Source organism: Spea bombifrons, chromosome 2, assembly GCF_027358695.1.
Source record: "Spea bombifrons isolate aSpeBom1 chromosome 2, aSpeBom1.2.pri, whole genome shotgun sequence".
In the NCBI taxonomy this organism is placed as follows: domain Eukaryota; kingdom Metazoa; phylum Chordata; class Amphibia; order Anura; family Pelobatidae; genus Spea; species Spea bombifrons.
The window spans coordinates 98435561-98456750 of NC_071088.1; the positions used below are offsets into that span (position 1 = coordinate 98435561).

The following is a 21190-nucleotide window of genomic DNA, read 5'->3' on the forward strand; positions in this document are numbered from 1 at the left end:
CTCCCACCCCCACTCTGCCCCCCTGCCCTCCCACCCCCACTCTGCCCTCCCACCCCCACTCTGCCCTGCATCCAGTCTCCTGGCCTGCCCCCCCACCCCCACTCTGCCCTGCATCCAGTCTCCTGGCCTGCCCCCCCACCCCCACTCTGCCCTGCACTCACATCCTGCCCTGCATCCCCTGCCCCCCTACCCCCTGTGCCGCGGACCCCCCCACTGTGCAGCGCACCCCCCCCACTGTGCAGCGCACCCCCCCCCCCACTGTGCAGCGCACCCCCCCCACTCACTCTGCCGCGCACCCACACACACACACACACTCTGCCGCGCACCCACACACACACACACACACACACACACTCTGCCGCGCACCCACACACACACACACTCTGCCGCGCACCCAGTCTCGCACATAAACATTCGCACAGACAATAGACATAAAGAGTACTTACCTCCGCTACGAACTTGTTCCACTTCCAACTTCAAACTTGATAGTAGACGCGCGTCACATCCGTCGTCACGTAGCTTGAAGAAGGCGGAGACTGCAGAGCGTGGAGCAGAAGCGGGGAACGCTGGCGGAGGTAAGTAAAAGGAGCCTAGTGCTCCAACGACGAATCGATCACTCGATTAATCGATAACGGAAATCGTCGACAACGATTTCCGTTATCGATTATTATCGATTTTATCGATTCGTTGTTTCAGCTCTAAAGGTATTGCTGGCAATTGTTAAAAGGAGCATTTGATGATATTAACATGATTAGAGACAACCTAGTCTAGTTTTCACATCATTTTAGGTAACATGTGAGCCACTGTGCAGCTTTAAATGCCAAAATCACAAAGGGGTTAACGTTTGTATCTTCAGTCCCCTCAGGCTCGTCGTTGGGACCAAGTAACATTCAATTAATAAAGAATGGTGAGCAGCACTGACCTGGAAGTTAAAATTCTCACACTATTAATAACAAAAAAACAAAACATTTTATTATTTTTATTACATAACTGATTATGGACATTTTATGTCACTGATTATCGATCAGATTCATCAATATCTGTGACCATACCTTGTCACCTACAATTGGTAAGGATTTTTATTATTTTTTTTTAATTTTAAACAGCTAAACATAATAAATTATCTGACCAATGATTAATGACTCTTTAGGTCACTAATCAGACTCACCGATCATCAGCCTGGAGAGTGTCTTCATTATACCAGCTTTTATACTTGCTGTGTGGTATTGACAGAGGCATCCAGAATCAATTACATTAATTATTGCAAAATGTTTTTAATGGAAATATTTAATTATAGTCACAAACGTACATACAACCTTATGATGACATGTCCTAGTAAAGCCAATATTGAAAATAAGGTTTGGTATCTTTGGGACAAAGTGCTTTTGTGAGGTCAGGCATAGATGAAATCATCCCAATGTGTTCAATGGGGTGAATGTCAGCTTTATACAGGCCACTCTTGTCCCTCCACACCAAACTCATCCAACTATGTCTTTATGGACCTTGCTTTGTACACTCGGCCACAGTCATGCTGGAATTAAAAAGTGCCTTCCCGAAACTGTTCCCGCAAGTGGAAAGCATAGCATTGTCCAAATTGTCTTGGTATGCTGTAGCATCAACATTACCAATCACTGTAACTAAGGGCCCAACTCAAACCCTGAAAATCAGTAGCATACCAATATCTCTTCTCCACCAAACTTTACAGTAGACACCATGCATTATCATCGGCAGTAATCTCCTGGCATCCGCCAATCCCAGATCTGTACATCAGACATACAGATAGTGAAGTCTGATTCATCACTCCAGAGAACGTTTACACTGTTCCAGAGAACGTTTACACTGTTCCAGAGAACGTTTACACTGTTCCAGAGAACGTTTACACTGTTCCAGAGTCCAGTGGTATGTGCTTTATACCACTCCAGTCGATACTCGGCACTAAACGTAGTGATCTTGCGCGCAGCTGCTCGGCCACGGAAAGCCATTTCATGAAGGTCACAGTGCTTGTGCCAATGTTGATCCCAGAGGCAGTTTAAAAATCTGTACTGAGTGGTGCTACAGAGGAGATGCAATTTTACACACTATGCTCTTCAGCACTAGACGGCCCCACTCTGTGAGTGTGTGTGGTCTACAGCTTTGTGGATTTGCTGTCACTCTTTCCACTTCACAATAATAGCACCTACAATAGACGAGGGCAGAGCAAGCAGGATGGAACTTTCACAAACTGCCTTGTGACAATGGTGGCATCATGACAGCTCCATGCTTAAAGTCACTCAGCTCTTCTATTGTCAATATTTGTCTATGGGGTGGCTGCCTATGTGCTTCATGTTATACACACATTACAAATGAGTACGGCTGAAACACCAAAAATCAGGAGGGGTGTCCACATACTTTTGGTCATACAGCATACTAAAAACTTGCAGCTTGCATAACAGAGATGACTTCTAAAAACTTATCGCACAGGGATGAATAGTTATGAGAAAATCAAATTCAGCACCTTGTCATTTTTCAAACATTCATAAAGAAAACAGAACGTAAATAAGTAACACAAAGAACTGCAAACGCAGGACAAGAAGGCTCAGCATTAACACAAGGTCTCCAGACTGGAAAACACACAAGTACTGTTATACTTTCCTTCCAACACCCCATTGTAGCAAGGAAATAAACATCAAGCTTGTAAGTACATGTCGTACGCTACAAAATGGGCTTATATTTTCACATAGCTGCGAAGAAGAAACTCAGGGGAGGGAAACTCTTCTCTTCCATGCAGTATTATGACAAGTTGTAAGCTAGAGAAATGTTGGCTGTACATAAATTATTTCATGTTTCATATAACTTGACTGCACACAAGGCATACTGGTACAAAAATAGGTATTCAAGTGGATGGAGGCACTATGATCAGCCCTGACAGAGGCACAGACATTGGTTAAAGTAAGGACAGCATCTGAGATGTGGAGACCTCAAATGTGTTGGTGGGAGGCTGTTTCTGATGGGAGATATAAATGGGTTATCTATGGAGGTCAATTCTGGGGCAAAGTTCTAAATGTAGATCAAACAGATAGAAGCATAGAATTTGAAGGCAGATAACCATTCGGCACATAAAGTCTGCCTATTTTCCCTGATGTACAGACTTCGACCCTAATCAATACTTGATCTTGCCTTAGATGCAGGGTAACTTCATGCCTATCCTATGCATGTTTACATTCCCTTACTTTATTAGGCTCTACCACGTCTGATGGGATGTTGTGCTATTTATTTACCACCACCTCAGTAAAATAAAACTACATCTAAACCTTTCCCCCTTGTACTTTGTTAAATTGCTTTAAATATCCCCTCTCACCTTTCTTCAATATCCTTCTGGAGATGTACATAATGCAGTTACCATGGAACTGTGTTTCTGCCTCCTTTCCAAACTCCTACCTTACAATGTTAACATAGTGAGATGAGGGATTATTCAATCTGATGGCAGCTACCACCCCAAAGCTGCATACCGTCACATTTCCATTTTAAACATTTTGCCCATAATAAACATGACTATTTCAATTCTGAAAATAACTTAAGAAGTACATTTCAAACAACCATGCCGTATGTCGATATTAGCATTTAATGTCTACAGGGTTCCATAGTGGCAAGAATCACTGTAACGTTCCTGTTAAACTGCCCCCCCCAACCCACTAGTATAGCCACCCTTACGAAGAAGGAACAAGGTGAATGGGAAGTGTGGTTTCTCACTGGTCACACACGGGGAAATGAACACGCGCACATTAATCTGAAATGGAAAGGCATTACTGCGTGAAGTCATTTTTTTCAGAAAGATAAGAGCTTGTATAATTTCCCTTTTTATAACAAGATAAACACATTATTGTGACTTAAGGAATTGCTGAAACGCTTCTACTATTTATTTCCCGGGGTGTAAAGTGCGTGTTTACTCAGCTGTGTTGGCAACTATGTCATATAAATGTTTCATTTGCCTGATTTAGACTTTCCTTGTTTAGGATTGCACACTTCCAGCCTTTGTCTGTTGTAGTATCGTTTATATTGCATGTTATACTGTTTTGTTAGTTTGTGTCTAGGAAGAACACTTTGAATGAAGGCTGTTTTGGAGTGTGGAGTTTGTACTTGGAGTTAACACACATGGAAGTACAACTACTTTACAGTAGACTTGTGCACAGCAAGTCACTTTGGACAAAGTTTTTGGGCAACAAATTTTGTTTCCAGGCCATTCAGCTAGGATGAAATTTGGGGACTTTTTTTTTTACTCTGAATAACATTAAGGTGTGTTCCCAAAGGAGGAGGCCCCTGACACCTTCTGGATTTAAATTTTCAATATAGAATGTGCCCCCCAGATTTAGGACGGTCAAAGAGGTGCAGCAGCAAAAGTAGTAGAGCACTGAGCCTAAGCAAGCAGAAACTGGCAGATGATAGGAGCATGCAGCCCCTTGGAGCAGGGCTGAACGTCCCCAATATTCTTCAATATTCTTCAATTCTTCAATTTATTTCTCAATGAAGAATAAATCGATAATATGAAAAATAAAAAAATAACTTGTCCACAAATTACAGGTGTGGCTAGTAGTATAAATGGGCAACTCTCTTATTCAACTAAACTCCACTCAGGAAGAGGGGAAAAAATACCCGCTGCGGCCCCTGTAATACCTTAGCAGTACGGTAGGTGAGCAATGAGCATTCATCTCAGCCTCTGCTAAGCCAACTGTCACACACTCCAACTCCCATCAGTCTGTAACTGCTGCTACTGACAAGTTAAAATGGCGTCAGCACACTTATATAGCTAATGCTTGCCCCTCCCCTTATACCCCTTTACCGTAGCAACGAGCACCAAAACGGCTTGTAATGGTGGCTACACGTGGCGGCAAATTATGACAAGTTTTCAGGACATTTGCAGTTCGTTTTCATCAGTTTCATCAGAAATCGGCCTTGTTTTCATTGATTTGTACGAACACACAAAATATGCACATTTTTGTTAAAATTAAAGTTCGTACGAAAATGAATGCACCAGTCTCCTTTACAGCGATTTAATTCTGTTATCATATGCAAGCTTTATATCCACTAAACGTCGTGTTAAACGTTTTTATGATGCACTGGAAATTTTGTGAAAACGCACAATATATATGATGTACATTGTACTATTTTTGGATCACTCTGCAGCCTGCTAGATAAAATGGCTACAAATATGTCTTCTAGATAACACAATGGTGGCGGGGCTGCAGCAGAATGCCATAAAGACTGACCTGCCTCTTAGAAGGGTATCAGTCATTACATCCACAGGGCCAAAGCTAAATCAGGCATTTAACAACTTTTATCTTAAAAAGTGGGAAAAGACCAGATGGAGGACCTGGTAATGTCGGCAAGGGGGACTGGCCTACAAGAATGGGAAATTGATTAAAATGTGGGAAATGACTACAATTTCCAGTAACTTACACAATGTCACAGCGACAAGATTAGTCAGTATGCCTCAGTTTTTGACATTATGAAGCTTCACAAAAGCAGAATGTGAATATTCAGGTGACTGAACATCTGAGAAGATTCACTAAGTGAACTAGTAGCAGATACTCATGGCAGAGAAAAGTAAAAGAAAAACATAGATAGAAAGTGAGCAAGAAAGAAAAAAAATCTCTTCGGAATAGAAAACTCAGCTATCATATGCGTCTGTCCCTTTAAGGAAACAGTCCTTTCAAATTTTCTTTTGACTTACTACAGTCTACTAAATTAAATACGGTCACCCAACCCTCCCTATGCTCTGTGTGGACGCACTGATCTCTGCCTCTTTTCAGCTGACCGTTCAGAAGCCTGTCCAAAAGGCTATCATCGTAAAGTGTGCCTCAAGGGGAGAACGCATGAAAGCATACACAGTATAATGAAACGTCCTCTGGTACCTTGGGGGGAGAGAGCATGACTGTTCCTTTAAAACCCAATCAAAGTTAGATCAGTGAAGCCTGTCAGTGTTTTGCTGAATTAATATTGCAGTTTGAATTAATTAGAAATTTACATAAATTACTTGTGTTTTTGAAAAACGTGGTGGCAAACATAAGTACTTGCCTGCGGCTATGAAAATGCATAGATCATACACATTGGCCAAACACGTGGAGAAACTGATGCTCTGTTTATTGCACCCAGTCTAAGGCAAGTTTTCCCACCAGGAAAACATAACATTCATAGTGTCGTTTGCACTGCTTAAGTCATTTCAGAAGATACATGCTTCCGTTTACATCAAGAAACTGATTGTCGACCTGTAAGAACACACATCAGCTACACAATGAGCATTTTTATGAAAACAGAAATGCCTGTAGTCGACAAAGTGTAAAATAAATTGTATGAGGAAACTTACAGGAACTTCAATGGTCTCCTGTGTGTCATCCAGCATTTGGATCTTAAAAGGAAAAGACTTTCCCTGTGGGGATGTAGGTGGCTTGATTCCATGTTCCAATGTGCTAATGCCACCACTCTCAGGAGCACCTAGCCGTGAGCCCGCCGTCTGCTGATGCTCCGATTCACCCATACTTGAGAAACCCAGAGCGGTCTTGGATGATCCTGGAAGAAAAACATTGCTTTTAGTGTTGAAGATTTCACAATTGTAAAAATATTAAAAACTGATGAACTAATTGAGGAAATCCTGCTGTCCCCGTAACCAAACGTGCATGTGTGGGAGGTAAGTTTCTACTCAGGTTTTACACACCAAATATAACAATATTCAAATATAGGCTCCAAAACACTTCTAGATTGTAAATTAATTTCAGCAAGGGACTTGTAACCTTTTGTTTCTGCAAGTTTAAATCGTGATGTGCTACTTAACAATGCAACCAACGATGGTGGAAGAAAAGAAAAATAATTAAAAAAAAAATCATAGAATTCTATTTGAGATGAGCAGTCAACTACACTTCAAGTACTCTACCATTGTGCACATACACACAGCAAATATTGGCGTTGTCATTTATAACTGTATATTTTGGAAATGTCGAAGCAATTTCTTCCCCAGATAGTGTTGCGAGCATTCAGAATATGCCTATTAATCCATTCAACAAAAGTCTTCTCTTATTAAGAAGAGTTACGGTCGATGTACGGTCATTGGTTTATGCATTTTAACAGTAAATATAGAAAAGGCATTTTGAGAAAGTATGTTTTTACTCGCAGAACTAGGTATTCTGAGACAAACAAAGGCAGCTAGTTTAATGATCAGAAGCACAAAATGAGAAGCCTGTATGGAGTAGAAAGGAAAAGCCCAAGGTAGGACTCCATGTGTGCGCCAGATGTTAGCTCCCAATAGCTATAACGGATATTACGATGCCCTTATAAACAATTACAGGGGTTTCTAACCAACACATACACACAATACCTTGTTATATAATATGAGCAGACAAGTTTCAAAATGTCCAGATGGCTTTTTCTATTTTCTCACTTTTAGTTAAACGGTTCCAACTTATAACAGATTGCCCACTAGAACAGCAAGCAAGACGTCAATTATCTGGTGCCATATCTTGGACCCCCAGGCTTGACTAGAAGAGTTGTTAGGTACAGAAGGTCACCTTAAGGTAGATTAGATAGATCTGGCATTTGAATCATTCCTTCACTGTGATCTTGTTTTCCGTTAGAAAGGTCAACAATGCACATTGGCCAAACACGTCGAGAGAAGAAAATAACAGCTAAACACAAGCACCGCAAAAAATTTTAACAGCCATATTCACGAACGGTACAAAAAAAAGGAAGAAAAAACCCCTTGGTCCTTAAGTATTCTAAAAATAGAAACATTTTCTAGCAATCAGCATTTAGAGAGGTGCGCAGTGGAAAAAACTGCAGAGCTCACCTGCCAGGCATTCACATGCCAAAGCATTGTTTTTCCAGACAAACACAACTCACTAAATGGCTAATCACGTAGGCTTCAATGGGAAGCCATTATTATAATTGCACTCTGGGTTTTCAGCTGTACAAATGCAGTAATGAAGAATTGATTTCTATTCTCAGTAAACATCAAATTTGCATTTGATGTATTTGGTATGAATTCTCAATGTATCCATTTTGCAGTCACGAGTTTGAGACGGAAACGTGGGAGCACTTTATTGTAATATAAAGTTGGGGTACATTTTACTCTAATCACCCCCCCCACCACCAACAACAACCATTATACACAACAGAATGTATTAAAAAGTCCAGTAGATTTGGAGTGTGGGAGACAACAGCAATTATTTAAATCTAGAATAAAAATAAATATACATATGGCAAGTTCTCAAGCTTAACAAAACCTTTAGCTTGGACTAAACGTATACTATCCAACAACAAAATGCATCACCGTTTGCTAAAACCACCACCTCCATATTTCCAATTCAGGTTCCAGGGCATGGTTCAACCATACGTTCTCCAGCATTCAGAGTTGCTTATTCCACTGGCATCTGTCCTAATGCCAGAGGCCTGTAGTTTTCACATTTAAAAGCTGCTGACAGGTATTTAAGACAATAGACACCAACATTCAATTAGCAAAGTGACACCGGGAGCAAAGATTATTAGCAGATATTGGCATTTCAACAACCTCTGATAAAGAAACATTTGAGCAGACTCACAACTCGAGGGAATACTCTGAATGCGCTAAAATTAAAATGATACCATTTAAATGTAATGAGGCCGGGCTTACTCGAGGAGTTAACTGCAATAACTAAAAATGGTTTGCATTGTTTTGCATTCAGTAAACCACACTAGGGCCATTGAGAATAGACTCCAATATTTAAATCTCACAAATTATTTCTGGTACCCTCATAGCAAACTGCTAAATTAAAAATAATAATAATGAAATGGTACCTAAACATATTTTATAAAATTTTATCATTTTATGTCATTTAACGTTAGGAACAAATGAGGTTTTAATCAAGGCGTTGTATACAGTCAACAGATCACAGCAGCCTCTGGAATGTAACACTTATCCAGGATAAGGAATTTAGCCGGTCAGCCTAAGACGTGGAGGTGGGAGAGGAGTCACCGAGTACACATCGCACAGAATGTTTCATTGGGACAGAATCACCATGGTTTAGACAATTCAACAAAATGCACAATACGTGTAATTACTTTTTAGGAGCAATAAAACAGGAAAGTCATGGCGTCCCATCTAAAATGACAGAAACCAGTTACATTTTTAGAAGCCATTGCTAACCGACATGAGGATTTGCTCTTTACATTTTACTTAAACTTCTCACATCCGCACCATTCTATTACATCAATCTACCATATGATTTATTAAAATACCTCCTGATATTCCCAATTAAACAAAGCAATTTATCACCCGCTTGCCCTCTCAGAAGGAATATCAGAGATATATCAGAAGACGTCTCACAGAAGAAGTAGGCTGTTTTGGTAGTTTGCTACATATCAGGAATATGATAAAATAAAAAGCTGGAATGTAAAGTTGCCTAAAAGTACACAGAGTATTGACTGGTAGACTTTAATAACATTTAACTTTGTATATACACACAGAAGATAAAAAAACATAAAACAATTGAGTTTCATGGCCGATAAAAACCATTCAGCCCATCTTGTCTGACCATTAAGTGTGCTGTAAACAACCTAGAAGAGATTCTTCTGCTGTTAATGCCATTAGCTACACGAACCAGCAGCCTGCTTGCCCTTTCCACTGTTCTGTTGCAATTACCTACCATAAAACCTTAAAAATACAGGTATTTTACACTGGTTTACACTTCAGGATGCCAGAGGTTTCAGCATTTTTGCTATGTCTGATCAACTGTAATTTCCAACTTTCTTTTGAAACCATTCTTACCATTTAATATAGGGAAAAGTGGAAAAAGCTATTTTTTCACAGTACTAGAGTATGTCCAAATAAAGAAACCTCAACTTAAATCCAGCAACATTCCCTGGATATAGCCATGTCAGATTTACATAGATATGTCCTGTTTTGGGGATGTCTACAGTGGTAAACAATCCTATTCTAGAAACTAAAAAGTGCCTATTCCAACTGATTTACTGGGCCCATGCCTCATGAGGCAGTATGGTGCTCCCAGGCCCAGATAAACAAGAGAACACTACATTCTGAATTACCACTAATGCTCATCAGTCCATTAAATGCACCCATTTCCTAGGCATAATGTACTTAAATAACAAGCAGTACAAATATTTGATATTTGCATATATATATATATATATATATATATATATATAACATCACATCAAGATAAAAAAAACCTTGACCTGCACTCGTATTTACAGTAGCAGAATGTGACTAATATTTAGGCACAGTGAAGGAAAAAAGTATTTGATCCCCCACTGATTTTGTACGTTTTTTGCCCACTGACAAAGACATGATCAGTCTAATTTTAGTGGTAGGTTTATTTGAAAAGTGAGAGACAGAATAGCAAAAAAATCCAGAATAAAGCATTTCAAATAAATTATACATTGATTTGCATTTTACTCTGTGAAATAAGTATTTGATCCCCTATCAATCAGCAAAATGTCTGGCTCCCACATGCCTTTTATATAGGTAACTAGCTGAGATTACGAGCAGTCTCTTAAAGGGGGTGCTCCTAATCTCAGTTTGTTACCTGTATAAAAGACACCTGTCCACAGAAGCAATCTATCAGATTCCAAACTCTTCACCATGGCCAAGACCAAAGAGCTGTCCAAGGATGTCAGGGACAGGATTATAGACCTACACAAGGCTGAAATGGGCTACAAGACCATAACCAAGCAGCTTGGTGAGAAGGTGACAACAGTTGCTGCGATTATTCGCAAATGGAAGAAAAACACAATAACTGTCAATCTCCCTAGGTCTGGGGCTCCATGCAAGATTTCACCTCGTAGAGTTTCAATGATCATGAGAACGGTGAGGAATCAGCCCAGAACTACACGAGAGGATTTTGTCAATGATCTCAAGGCACCTGGGACCATAGCCACCAAGAAAACAATTGGTAACACACTACACCATGAAGGACTGAAATCCTGCAGCGCACACAAGGTCCCCCTGCTCAAGAAAGCAAATGTACAGGCCTGTCTGAAGTTTGCCAATGAATATCTGAATGATTCAGAGGAGAACTGGGTGAAAGTGTTGTGGTCAGATGAGACCACAATCGAGCTTTTTGGCATCAACTCAACTGGCCGTGTTTGGAGGAGGAATGCTGCCTATGACCCCAAGAACACCATCCCCACCGTCAAACATGGAGGTGGAAACATTATGCTTTGGGGGTGTTTTTCTGCTAAGGGGACAGGACAACTTCACCGCATCAGGACGATGGATGGAGCCATTTACCTTCAAATCGTGGGTGAGAACCTCCTTCCCTCAGAGAGGGCATTGAAAATGGGTCGAGAAATGGGTATTCCAGCATGCCAATGACCCAAAACACACGGCCAAGGCAACAAAGGAGCGGCGCGAGAAGAAGCACATTAAGGTCCTGGAGTGGCTCAGACCTTAATCCCATAGAAAATCTGTGGAGGGAGCTGAAGGTCCAAGTTGCCAAACAGCCTCAAAACCTTAATGACTTGGAAAGGATCTGCAAAGAAGAGTGGGACAAAATCCCTCCTGAGATGTTTGCAAACCTGGTGGCCAACTACAAGAAACTTCTGACCTCTGTGATTGCCAACAAGGGTTTTGCCACCAAGTACTAAGTCATGTTTTGCAAAGGGGTCAAATACTTTCTTTTACTGAATAAAATGCAAATCAATGTATTTGTTCAAATAAACTACCATTAAAATTATAGGCTGATGATGTCTTTTTCAGTGGGCAAACGTACAAAATCAGCAGGGGAACAAATAGTTTCTTCCTTCACTGTACATGCATCATTAATGGGCATATTCACTAACAATTTTTTTCCAAAGGGGTGTATGTGGAAGTTTACCTTCTTAATTAAGCCATGAGTTAAATAAAACTATATGTAAAAGCGATACACACAGGTTAACAGGGTAAACTTATATTGCATGAACATAAAGGGTCATAACGTGAACTGAAAAAAAAAAGCTTTAAAAAATGCATCTGTAATAAAATGGTGTGCGGTCAACCCAGAACTTCCCAATGTTCCAATAAATCTTAATTAAAAGAAATAGTCCACCAGTGCAAGTTACTTGTCATCACACAAGTTCATATATAAACAAACAGGTTCCATGACCTAAACCTCTCCATTCTGGGAAAGTCTAAAGAAAAAGTAGTTTCACAAAGAAAAAATAAAAAAAGAGCAGTTTTAGTATGCAAGGGCGAAAAAAAAATAAATCATGAACTATCAAGTAGCATCACTGATCTGCCTATTATATCACTGACAGCGGGTGCACTCATAGAAACAAAGCCAAGTTGCCATGGAAACACTTCAGCAAAGCTCTAAAGAGGAAATGGAACAACAACAAAAAGAAATCGAAAAAATGCCAGTGGGGCAAGAAATATGAAATGACTGGGTCTCCTGCAGCCGCTCTCATAGCTTTAGTTTTCAGTAATAACTCTTCAGTAATAACAGCTGTCACGTGCCTTGACAAGTCACAGCTGCATCCACATAACATTCTGGCTCAAAGGAACCCATCATTTCCAATTCACCAAGATAGATGGAACAGCAGCTTTAACGTACATTACTCTAACCAGTAATGAGACCATTAACACCTGCTGAGTAGAAACCAGAGATTCTCTTCAAATACTTTTTTTAATCTCTGTAACAAGAAGAACATTATTGCTTATAGGAGGATGGCTACAGAGCCTTAGATGTTAGATGTTGTCTCCTTACTAGCACCATCACTGAGCACCATCTTGACTTCATATAAAATATCACAATTAGCTTGAAAATGAACCAGGTTAGCTTTAAGGCATTCCAGGTCTTCTGCACATCCGATCTCATCTCCTCTACACCCCACGCACAAATGGATGCCAAGGAACCACTACCGTATTTATTTTGCCTCAGCTAAAGGCAGCTGTCCATCTGTTACTTCCTACCTCTCCGCATTCTTCAAGCCTCCATCTTTCGCAAACTTAAAGCCAAACTATGAGAGCAACTTTTCACAGTAATTGTTATATAAAAATGCTATTTCTCTTGCTTGGGAACAGTCATATGCTTTCCCTGATTTTGTACCCGTGTATCTGCCCCTACCTACTTGTGAGCACTACAAGGCAGGGACGTCCTATACTAATGTATACATACCTAAAGCGCACCCCTTCTTTATAAATATGACTGTATCTCCCCTCTGCATTACAGGAAAAGCTATAGAAGATCAACAGAAATATGGACTATGAGGTGATGGTTATACAGAACACAGTGCAACACAGTTACAGATATTCTTCATGATGCATATAGAGTTGTTCATAGGGAGAAATTCAATCACACACAGGATTCATCAGATTTCCAAAAACACTTTACCAAACGACATTTCACTCCCTACTGCTGTACAAAAACAAACGCAATTTAAACACAGTGATACCAATCTGCAATAATAAAGAATTTACTTTTCCTTCCTACACCACTTCTGCCTGCAAGAATAACTAATCATATTACACTGTACGGCAGGACAAAAAAAATAATAGATTTGTTCCAACATGACATCATCCAGAGAGGCTCACAAACGGCTTTATGAACTCCCATTCTGGTGCCAACTGCTTAGACAAAGTAACACATACATACAGTATTTATATATAATAATAATTTTGGAACTTAAGAATGGCCAAATGTCTTGCAAGCAGTAGCAACATTACAGCAGTAAAAAAGTAATGCAGATAGCCCTGATATAACACATACGTCAATCCGGAATACCAGGTATAATCATATTACATGAGAATAACATTGGAGCTACTTGCGGTGACAAATTGTAACAAAAGATCTCCGTTACAGATTCATGTAGAACCTAGCACCTGATAAATGATTAGCATATTTTCCAAATGTACTGTGATCCACTTTATTGCATATACAGAATTCAAACACAAAGATTTACTTATAACATGATTCAATCCCGAAGGATAATACGTTTGTTAAAAAGGAAGAGGAAGCACGTGAAGGTTGGAGCCATTTCAAACAGCCTGCACTTTAATAAATCTTAACCTAAAATAGGAAATAATCTTTTTTATGCACAGACACAGGTCAAGCCGTTCCCAGCGTAGACATGACATATAAAAGCCCAAAGAAAGATACAAAAAAACTACCACTCGCATGAAAGTGAAAATCCGCTGAACATAACTTCAAACCAGAAGCAAATATTTTTCTGAATCCAAGCAGATATAGAAATGTTTGCGTCAGTGTGATTACTAGTAAATAAAACATTTTTCTTACCTAGAATTTTGCAGATTAACTTTTTTCAAATCTTGCTTTAATATTAAAGCGGTGCTCCAATCTCCAAGCCCCCAACAAGGAACCCACAGTAAAGCATTTTGTAAGCACTTTATCGGATGAGATTTAACTTTAGGAGAAGATGCATTTCCAGAACTACAGAAGAATTCCCCCCTTGTTGGTCTAATAGTTCCGACCATTAATTGGTTGCTTGAAGCAGCCAATCAGTGGCAGTAAAGTTCTCCCACTCTTGATCAGCACTGGAGCTGACTGGTGGAACAGATCTCCTGCATGAACAAATAACGCAAGTGGATTTTTTTGCTGAATTTTCAAGGGGAATCAAAAAAAAAAAAAAAAAAAAAAAAAGGGGCACTCAGCTACCATCCATATGATTGCTGGAGTGGCCCTGTTAAGGGCGGTCATGCCTCTTCAGACACACTCCTTTCAGATAAACAAGTGGCTTTTCACAGCTGATCTACTGCCATCTCAATGCATTTGAGACAGCAAGCAGGCCTTTTCTAACCCACCATCATGAAAAGTATGGTTCCATTCACGAGTGCACAATTACATAGCATCTAGCGGCTGTGTGAGCCGCGACTGCGAGCATGTTTCAAAATACACAGGAAGTTAGGTATGTTGAGTCGAGCCCTATGTCAGTAAAAAGGGGAAATTAGTCATATATGTTTTCACGAGCCAATAAACTCTTGTCCTGTATTGGTTATCGTACCGCTGTAAAATGCACTTCATGACCAGCGCATATAAATTATATAATCACCGGTAATCAGAAATGTAGGAAACTTTAGAGTTAAACAGATTTTTGCCCAAATTTAAGGGTGCGGCCAATTAACAAGGTACCCAACATTTAGCATGCGGATGAGCTTTCCCCTTATCTTTCCTTTTTAACAATATAGATGTTTAGACGGCAGAGAAGAGCCACTCGCCCCATCTGGTCTTTCCATCGATCAGGCTGTAAAGACGCAGACCTCACTCACTCCTTGGTCTCGCCTTAGACTCAGAATAGCCACGTGCCGATCCCATGCATGTTTTAATTCCTTCGCTGTATTGGTCACTGTTGCAAAAATCTACATATCTTGAGTTAAGACATCCTGTAGCAAACCTGATGGGTACTTTTTTTTTTAAAGGAGTAGCAAATAAAGTGTTACCAAGCTTGTGTGTAACTTTCTGATAATTATCTTAGTTCAAACATTAACATGCCAGTCAACTACAAAATATTTATGAAATCAGGCCACAAAATGAGATAACATTAACGCACAGATATGATTTCAATATCATTAAACAATGCCATTTTGATATCGAAGCATAAATGGAATAACACAAGACAATGGCTAATATAAATGATACGTCTCCGAGAGGCAAGCTGCCTGCGTGATGAATCTATATTTACAATGAGCCAAATGGTGATGCTGTAGACCGTGTTTCTACTGATCTCACAAGGGTTTGATGAAGTAAAGGACTCGCTTCTCCCACTGGGATCTTTAAAATAACTAGTAAATACTATGAAATTTAAACAAATCCTCTATGGCTATCCTTAGGTCTACCCGGGCCCTTTCGATCAGAGGCCACTAGGCAGTCTGCTAACATCCCTAGATCTTTCTATACAAGTTATAAGTCTCTGCTTTAAATAAACTGTATAATAGAGACAGGTATCACATATTATCCATTTACGTGCCAATAATAAGCACCAGGAGGCGTATTGATGTGAGCAAGTTGCCCACTTGGAATCTGCTGGCAGCTGGCTCACTGGAGGACACTGACAACATGGAGACAAGTTTACGGCTGAGCTAGCACTGGAAGCCAGACCAGCAACAGCAAAAACTAGCCCCCCAAAGCCCTTTGATGACTCCTGTAGGCACGGAAGCCTACAGAAGTCATCAAAGAGACTCCCCCTGCAATGGCTGGTCTATATATATGTCAACCTACATTATTATGCTATAATTTAGCCGGAGCTATTAGTCTGATATTATGTAGGCACAAACACCAATTAATAAGAAAACTTAAATAACGGCTCGTTAGAAGACATCATACTAAGAACTTAGGAACTGGATTCGGGGTGTTGCCTTTGAAGGGATAGTTTACATTGAGACAAAAGGTTGCCAAATTAGCCACACTAAAGCAGAATGGCCTGTCCAATTAAAACAGATTATTCCCAGAAACATGTGTAAACAATTCTTAAAGACTCGCCATCTACGTAATATGAACCCATAGAAATAGGTATAGGATTACTCAACTGAAATAAGAGCTATCCATAACAACCTACTATTGATTTAAAAGTCACCAAACTATTAGCAGAGGATTCCTCTGGGTTCACGTTCTGAGCTTAGAATATTTACAGGGTAAATCAAACACATTTATATAAATCAATGCTTACTGAATATGAATCAGCCAGAGGGAATTTTTCAACTGGATATAATACTATTTCACTTATGTGAGAGCAGCCTGTACATAAGTGAACTACACAAAACACTACGATGTGCCATTAAACAGTTTTTTACAATAACAATAACTTCTAGTTAGAAAAGGGGTAGTGTAATTAGATCCCTTTACACGATTTCCAGCAACAGACAATTAAACAGCTTGGAAAACAGCAGCCTGCTAAATATTAGCAGATGACGGGCTGTGCAATTCCTCACTTTCCTTAAGAAACATGGCTGGTTTGTGAAAATCATCCCCTAGCACAGAGGACAAAGAACACAAAGACTCCAGAATATTACTGCTCCGTTATTACTAAAATGCTCTCTCATTTACAAGCTGCAGCACATTAGAAAGCAAGAACAACCATTAAACTGCAGAAAACTGGATACAAATTGCCGGGCTGGGCACCAATACGGTGATATCGGCAACATTAAAAGACCAGAGTCCTCCCTCATTTGGCATTCGAGGCAGAGATGAGGTGACATCGCATCACAACACTCCACGTTCTCACACTAAACAAGGAGGCTGTTCTGGGGAAATGGCTTCACACCCTGGATCACCAAGGAAAAGGACTACACTTGTACTAGGCAAAAGTAAAAAAGGAAGGGGCGGGCGTGTGCGAGACATGAGATGAGAAAGACTGTAGTATGTGTATTAGTATTAAACCCTGCATGTATACAGAGAAGTCTGCTAGGGGGGGTTAGGCCACTGAAGAAGAGGTAATGTGTTAGAGTGTGTAGCTACAGCGCAGCATGCTAGTGTACCGCTGAAGTCCCTGTAGTGTGTATTTTTATATTTCTATTTGCTTTGAATTAAAAGGTGTTTACCTTTGGCTGGGATGGAAATTTTAAATCCTAGCCATTTCCAATAGTCAGACTTGCTGGCTCTTACTATTTGAAAAACATGTCCAGCCCTAAAGAGATGGGAAGACTGTTCCCTCTTAAAGAAGCATATTTTGTTTGAGCAGGTTTACAAACAAACAAAGCAACTATGAGAGGTCTAGCACAGTACTCCCATCATTTTAATTTGGCTTTTAAACATAAATAGCAATCTATGTATCATAGTCTATGATACATATTAATAAAAGCATGGTAAAGGAACTAGTTCCTAGAGGGCATCAATAATTAAAAGGTATAATCACACAAGTCCTAGAATTGAACAATACATGAGGAAATTTAAATATATTTATTATTATTATTGATTTGCTGAAGGGGACATACCAAGACATTTTGGACAATGTTAGTCTTCCAGTGTTTTGGGAAGGTCCTTTTCCGTTCCAGCATGACTGTGCCCCAGTGCACAAAGCAAGCTCCACAAAGACATGGTTGGATGAGTTTGGTGTGAAAGAACTTGTCCCGCACAGACCCCCGACCTCAACCCCAAACACCTTTAAGGATGAAAGTGGAACGTAGATTGCAAGCCAGGCCTTCTCGTCAAACATCTATGCCTGACCTCACAAATGCTCTACTGGATGAATAGATACAATTCCCACAGAAACACTCCAAAAATCTTGTCGAAAGCCTTTCCAGAAGAGCGGAATCTGTTATAGCTGCAAAGGGGGGACCAACTACATAATAATGTCTATGTATTTAGAATGCAATGCCATAAAAGTCCCTGTTGGTGCTATGGTCAGGCGTCCCAATACTTTACTCCATATAGTGTAGACTGACTCATTATAACTGCATTATAACTCGGTGCTGAATAAACTTAGGCCATATAACTTTCTCCAACAGCCAGGGTAATAGAATAACTATTGTCTTGTCTCGAAGGTAATCTTATTAGCCGGTCATCGTGCAGATCAGAAGTTAAGGTGAAATTCTATGGATGAGTGTTTAGGAAAGTTGGAGAGAATTCCTAGTGCTGGGCAACGATAATTCTCGTATAAGTAAGGACAATTGCAAAAGCTTTCAGTTTCTGTCCACTGATTTCACGTCATGAGTGATCACATGGAGCTTATGTCACAACACTCATGACCTATACGTCAGCAGCAAAGAAGGCCAAATTGGGCTAACCCAGCTCTAATTGCCACCTCAATTAAAACTGTCAGACAAATCAAATAGTCAAACACCCTGCGATCTTTGTCAATAGGCAACAATAGGAAAAACAAAACGATTGCACATAAATGGGTTGGTTAATTAAAACTCATGGAAGTTGAGATCGATATATTCTGATATATTCTGTATGCCTATTCTGTAGAATTTAGGAAGAACCAAGCCTTGGAGTTTCTCCTGCAAATAGGGCCAAGTTGGTCCTGTACACTGTATGGGTAACTGGAATAATGTCTCGGATGTTATCTCATAACGTGGCTAAGCCTTTATGCAGGGTCAGCTCAGGCCTTTATTACAAGTAGTTATTGTACATGCAATAAAACCCAAGTTTAATATCTCTCTTTTTTATTGGACTGTTTCCTAATTGAATGTCCAAGTCTGGAAAATAAAGGGGTTGTTAAAGCTAATAATCACTGGGTAATTTTGGTCTTCAGGGCATCTTTTTGTTTTTAGACAAAGAACTATAGGAGGTCATATATGTATATAGTTATGTCCCCTAAAAGATCACTATAATACTACACAATATTACAAAAGTAATAACAGAAACCACAAGCTACCTCTAACAACTGGACAAAAAACGTCTATCCGGAAACGCGAGGAGAAGAATATGTTCTAACATTAAACATTCATTCTTTAAAGAGTGCTGCAGGGACACAATTCGCAACGTAGCTAGAATATATACCAAATGTAGGAAAAGAGAGCTGGGTACCCACTTTTCTTTCGCCTACATTTTAGACAATTACCTTTGTTTCATCCCACTGGACTCCATGCATGACATGCTGACATTAGAACAGCTATTCTCAAAAACTGCTGAAGAACAAATCCTCAGGTGGAAAACAACCAGCAACACGACACACAGACGGATTATTATTTAGTAATCCTCGGCGAAATATAGTAAAATTAGCCCGGAAGAAAATACACTCGCCCAAGCGCTTCTAACAAGAAAATGATCCGGAACAATACGAAACCGGCGTGAATGAGATCACCGACAACGTGACAACACTGGGATCTCAGTTCCAAAATCATCGCCTCTTAGGAAGATCACCGGACACACCTCACCGGCAATACCACAGGTGCATCTCCTCAACCAAGACAAGAACGGCACAAGGGACGCACGAGCTTCATAACCTTAAAGAAATCATTCCATGAAATCCGCTGCCTATTAGCTGGCTATAACCCAACTCCAGTTGTTACACACTTACTTTTGACATGATCACCAATAAAACTATACACTAATGGGTTACGTCATCATGTGGGAGAAACGCCCCCATCAAGTGCCCGGAACGTGGAATAATCAGATTAAAATGAATCAAGGTTTATTTAGTAGAGAAGAGCAAAGATCAGAATAACTTTAACCATATGGGGTGAGGATGAGCCATGCTGGGGATTATAGAACATTGAAGAACCGAGTCTGATCCCACCAGAATAACCGCTTTCACACAAGTCTGTCCCTGTATGCAAATTATAGGGTGCACTGTCTTTACATAAGATGTGCTTCTATACCCCAGCCTGAAAGGATCCCCTTACTTATGTTGCAGCCGTAAGCAGCCTTTGTCTGGCACAGGTATGTCTCATACTGTACTGCCTTTGTCAGCCATCATCTCTGACTTCAGCCTCTCAATGCATGACTTCTTCTTAAGGCTGTTCAGGTTTTTTAAGTCATTAGCTCTGGAAATCTTTGTGCTTTTCTCCCCGGATACTTTCACTGAGATCGGGGAATTCCCAATCACCTCCTGCCTTTACTGCCGCTGCCCTTTCCATTCAATCTGCCCCAGGATCTGCTCCCTCCCCTCACCTCACTAATCCCGTCACTGGCCGGCAGGGATGGCGCCCCAGCAGCAGAAGCGCAGTACACCGGCAGCCGGTCCCCTTTGTGGGGGCCTCCCTTACCTCTCCGTGCAGGGTCCCCGGGTCTCTAGTGCGGCGCTCTGCTCGCTGTGTTCCCCGCCCGGGTAGCTTCACGGCTCTGCTCTATTATTGCTGCCGCTCCTGGGGACTCGCTGCCATTACTGGGCAGGAGAGCAGGAGAAGGGGGTATTATTCAGGGTCGCCATTGTGGATGCGGCTCTGCCTTTTGCAAACAGGATTTGCGGGAGACTGGTGTCCGTGGAGGAGGAGGAGGAAGGCGGCGGAGACGCGCACTGCTGCCTCCTTGTGACCAGGGAGCGGGAAGACGAGCCGAGCAACAGCCGGTTTCCCCTCCTCCCGCACATCCTACCAGCCGTCTCCTCATTCCCTCCCCTCCACGGCCGCTGGGTGGAGAGAGACCGTGTGCCGGGTGACAAGAGCCAGGAGCTGAGCCACAACCTAGACCACAGCGCCACCCAGTGCCCGCTCGCCTGTATTGCTGCTTTACCACGTATACTGCACTATTCACTAAAGGGAGAGCTATTGGGAGAGTTTGCAGAAGAGCTGAGGTATCAACTCTTTGGCCTCACTGTTCATTTTCAAGGACAAACAGTGGCAGGCTCCAACAGC

At 40.8% G+C, this 21190-nt stretch overlaps 1 protein-coding gene across 3 annotated transcripts in view; it reads right to left on the reverse strand.

Annotated features, from left to right (window-relative positions):
• Positions 1–20865, reverse strand: part of FARP1 (FERM, ARH/RhoGEF and pleckstrin domain protein 1) — an 84957-nt gene extending 64092 nt beyond the window's left edge. For all 3 annotated transcript variants that reach the window (XM_053455349.1, XM_053455350.1, XM_053455348.1), the window contains exons 1-2: positions 20603–20865; positions 6341–6543 (exon numbers count right to left, since the gene is read on the reverse strand). In XM_053455349.1, coding sequence (XP_053311324.1) covers positions 6341–6511 — 171 coding nt within the window. In that variant the 5' untranslated portion in view covers positions 6512–6543; positions 20603–20865. The remainder of the gene's footprint in view (positions 1–6340; positions 6544–20602) is intronic.
• Between the last annotated feature and the right edge of the window lie 325 nt (positions 20866–21190).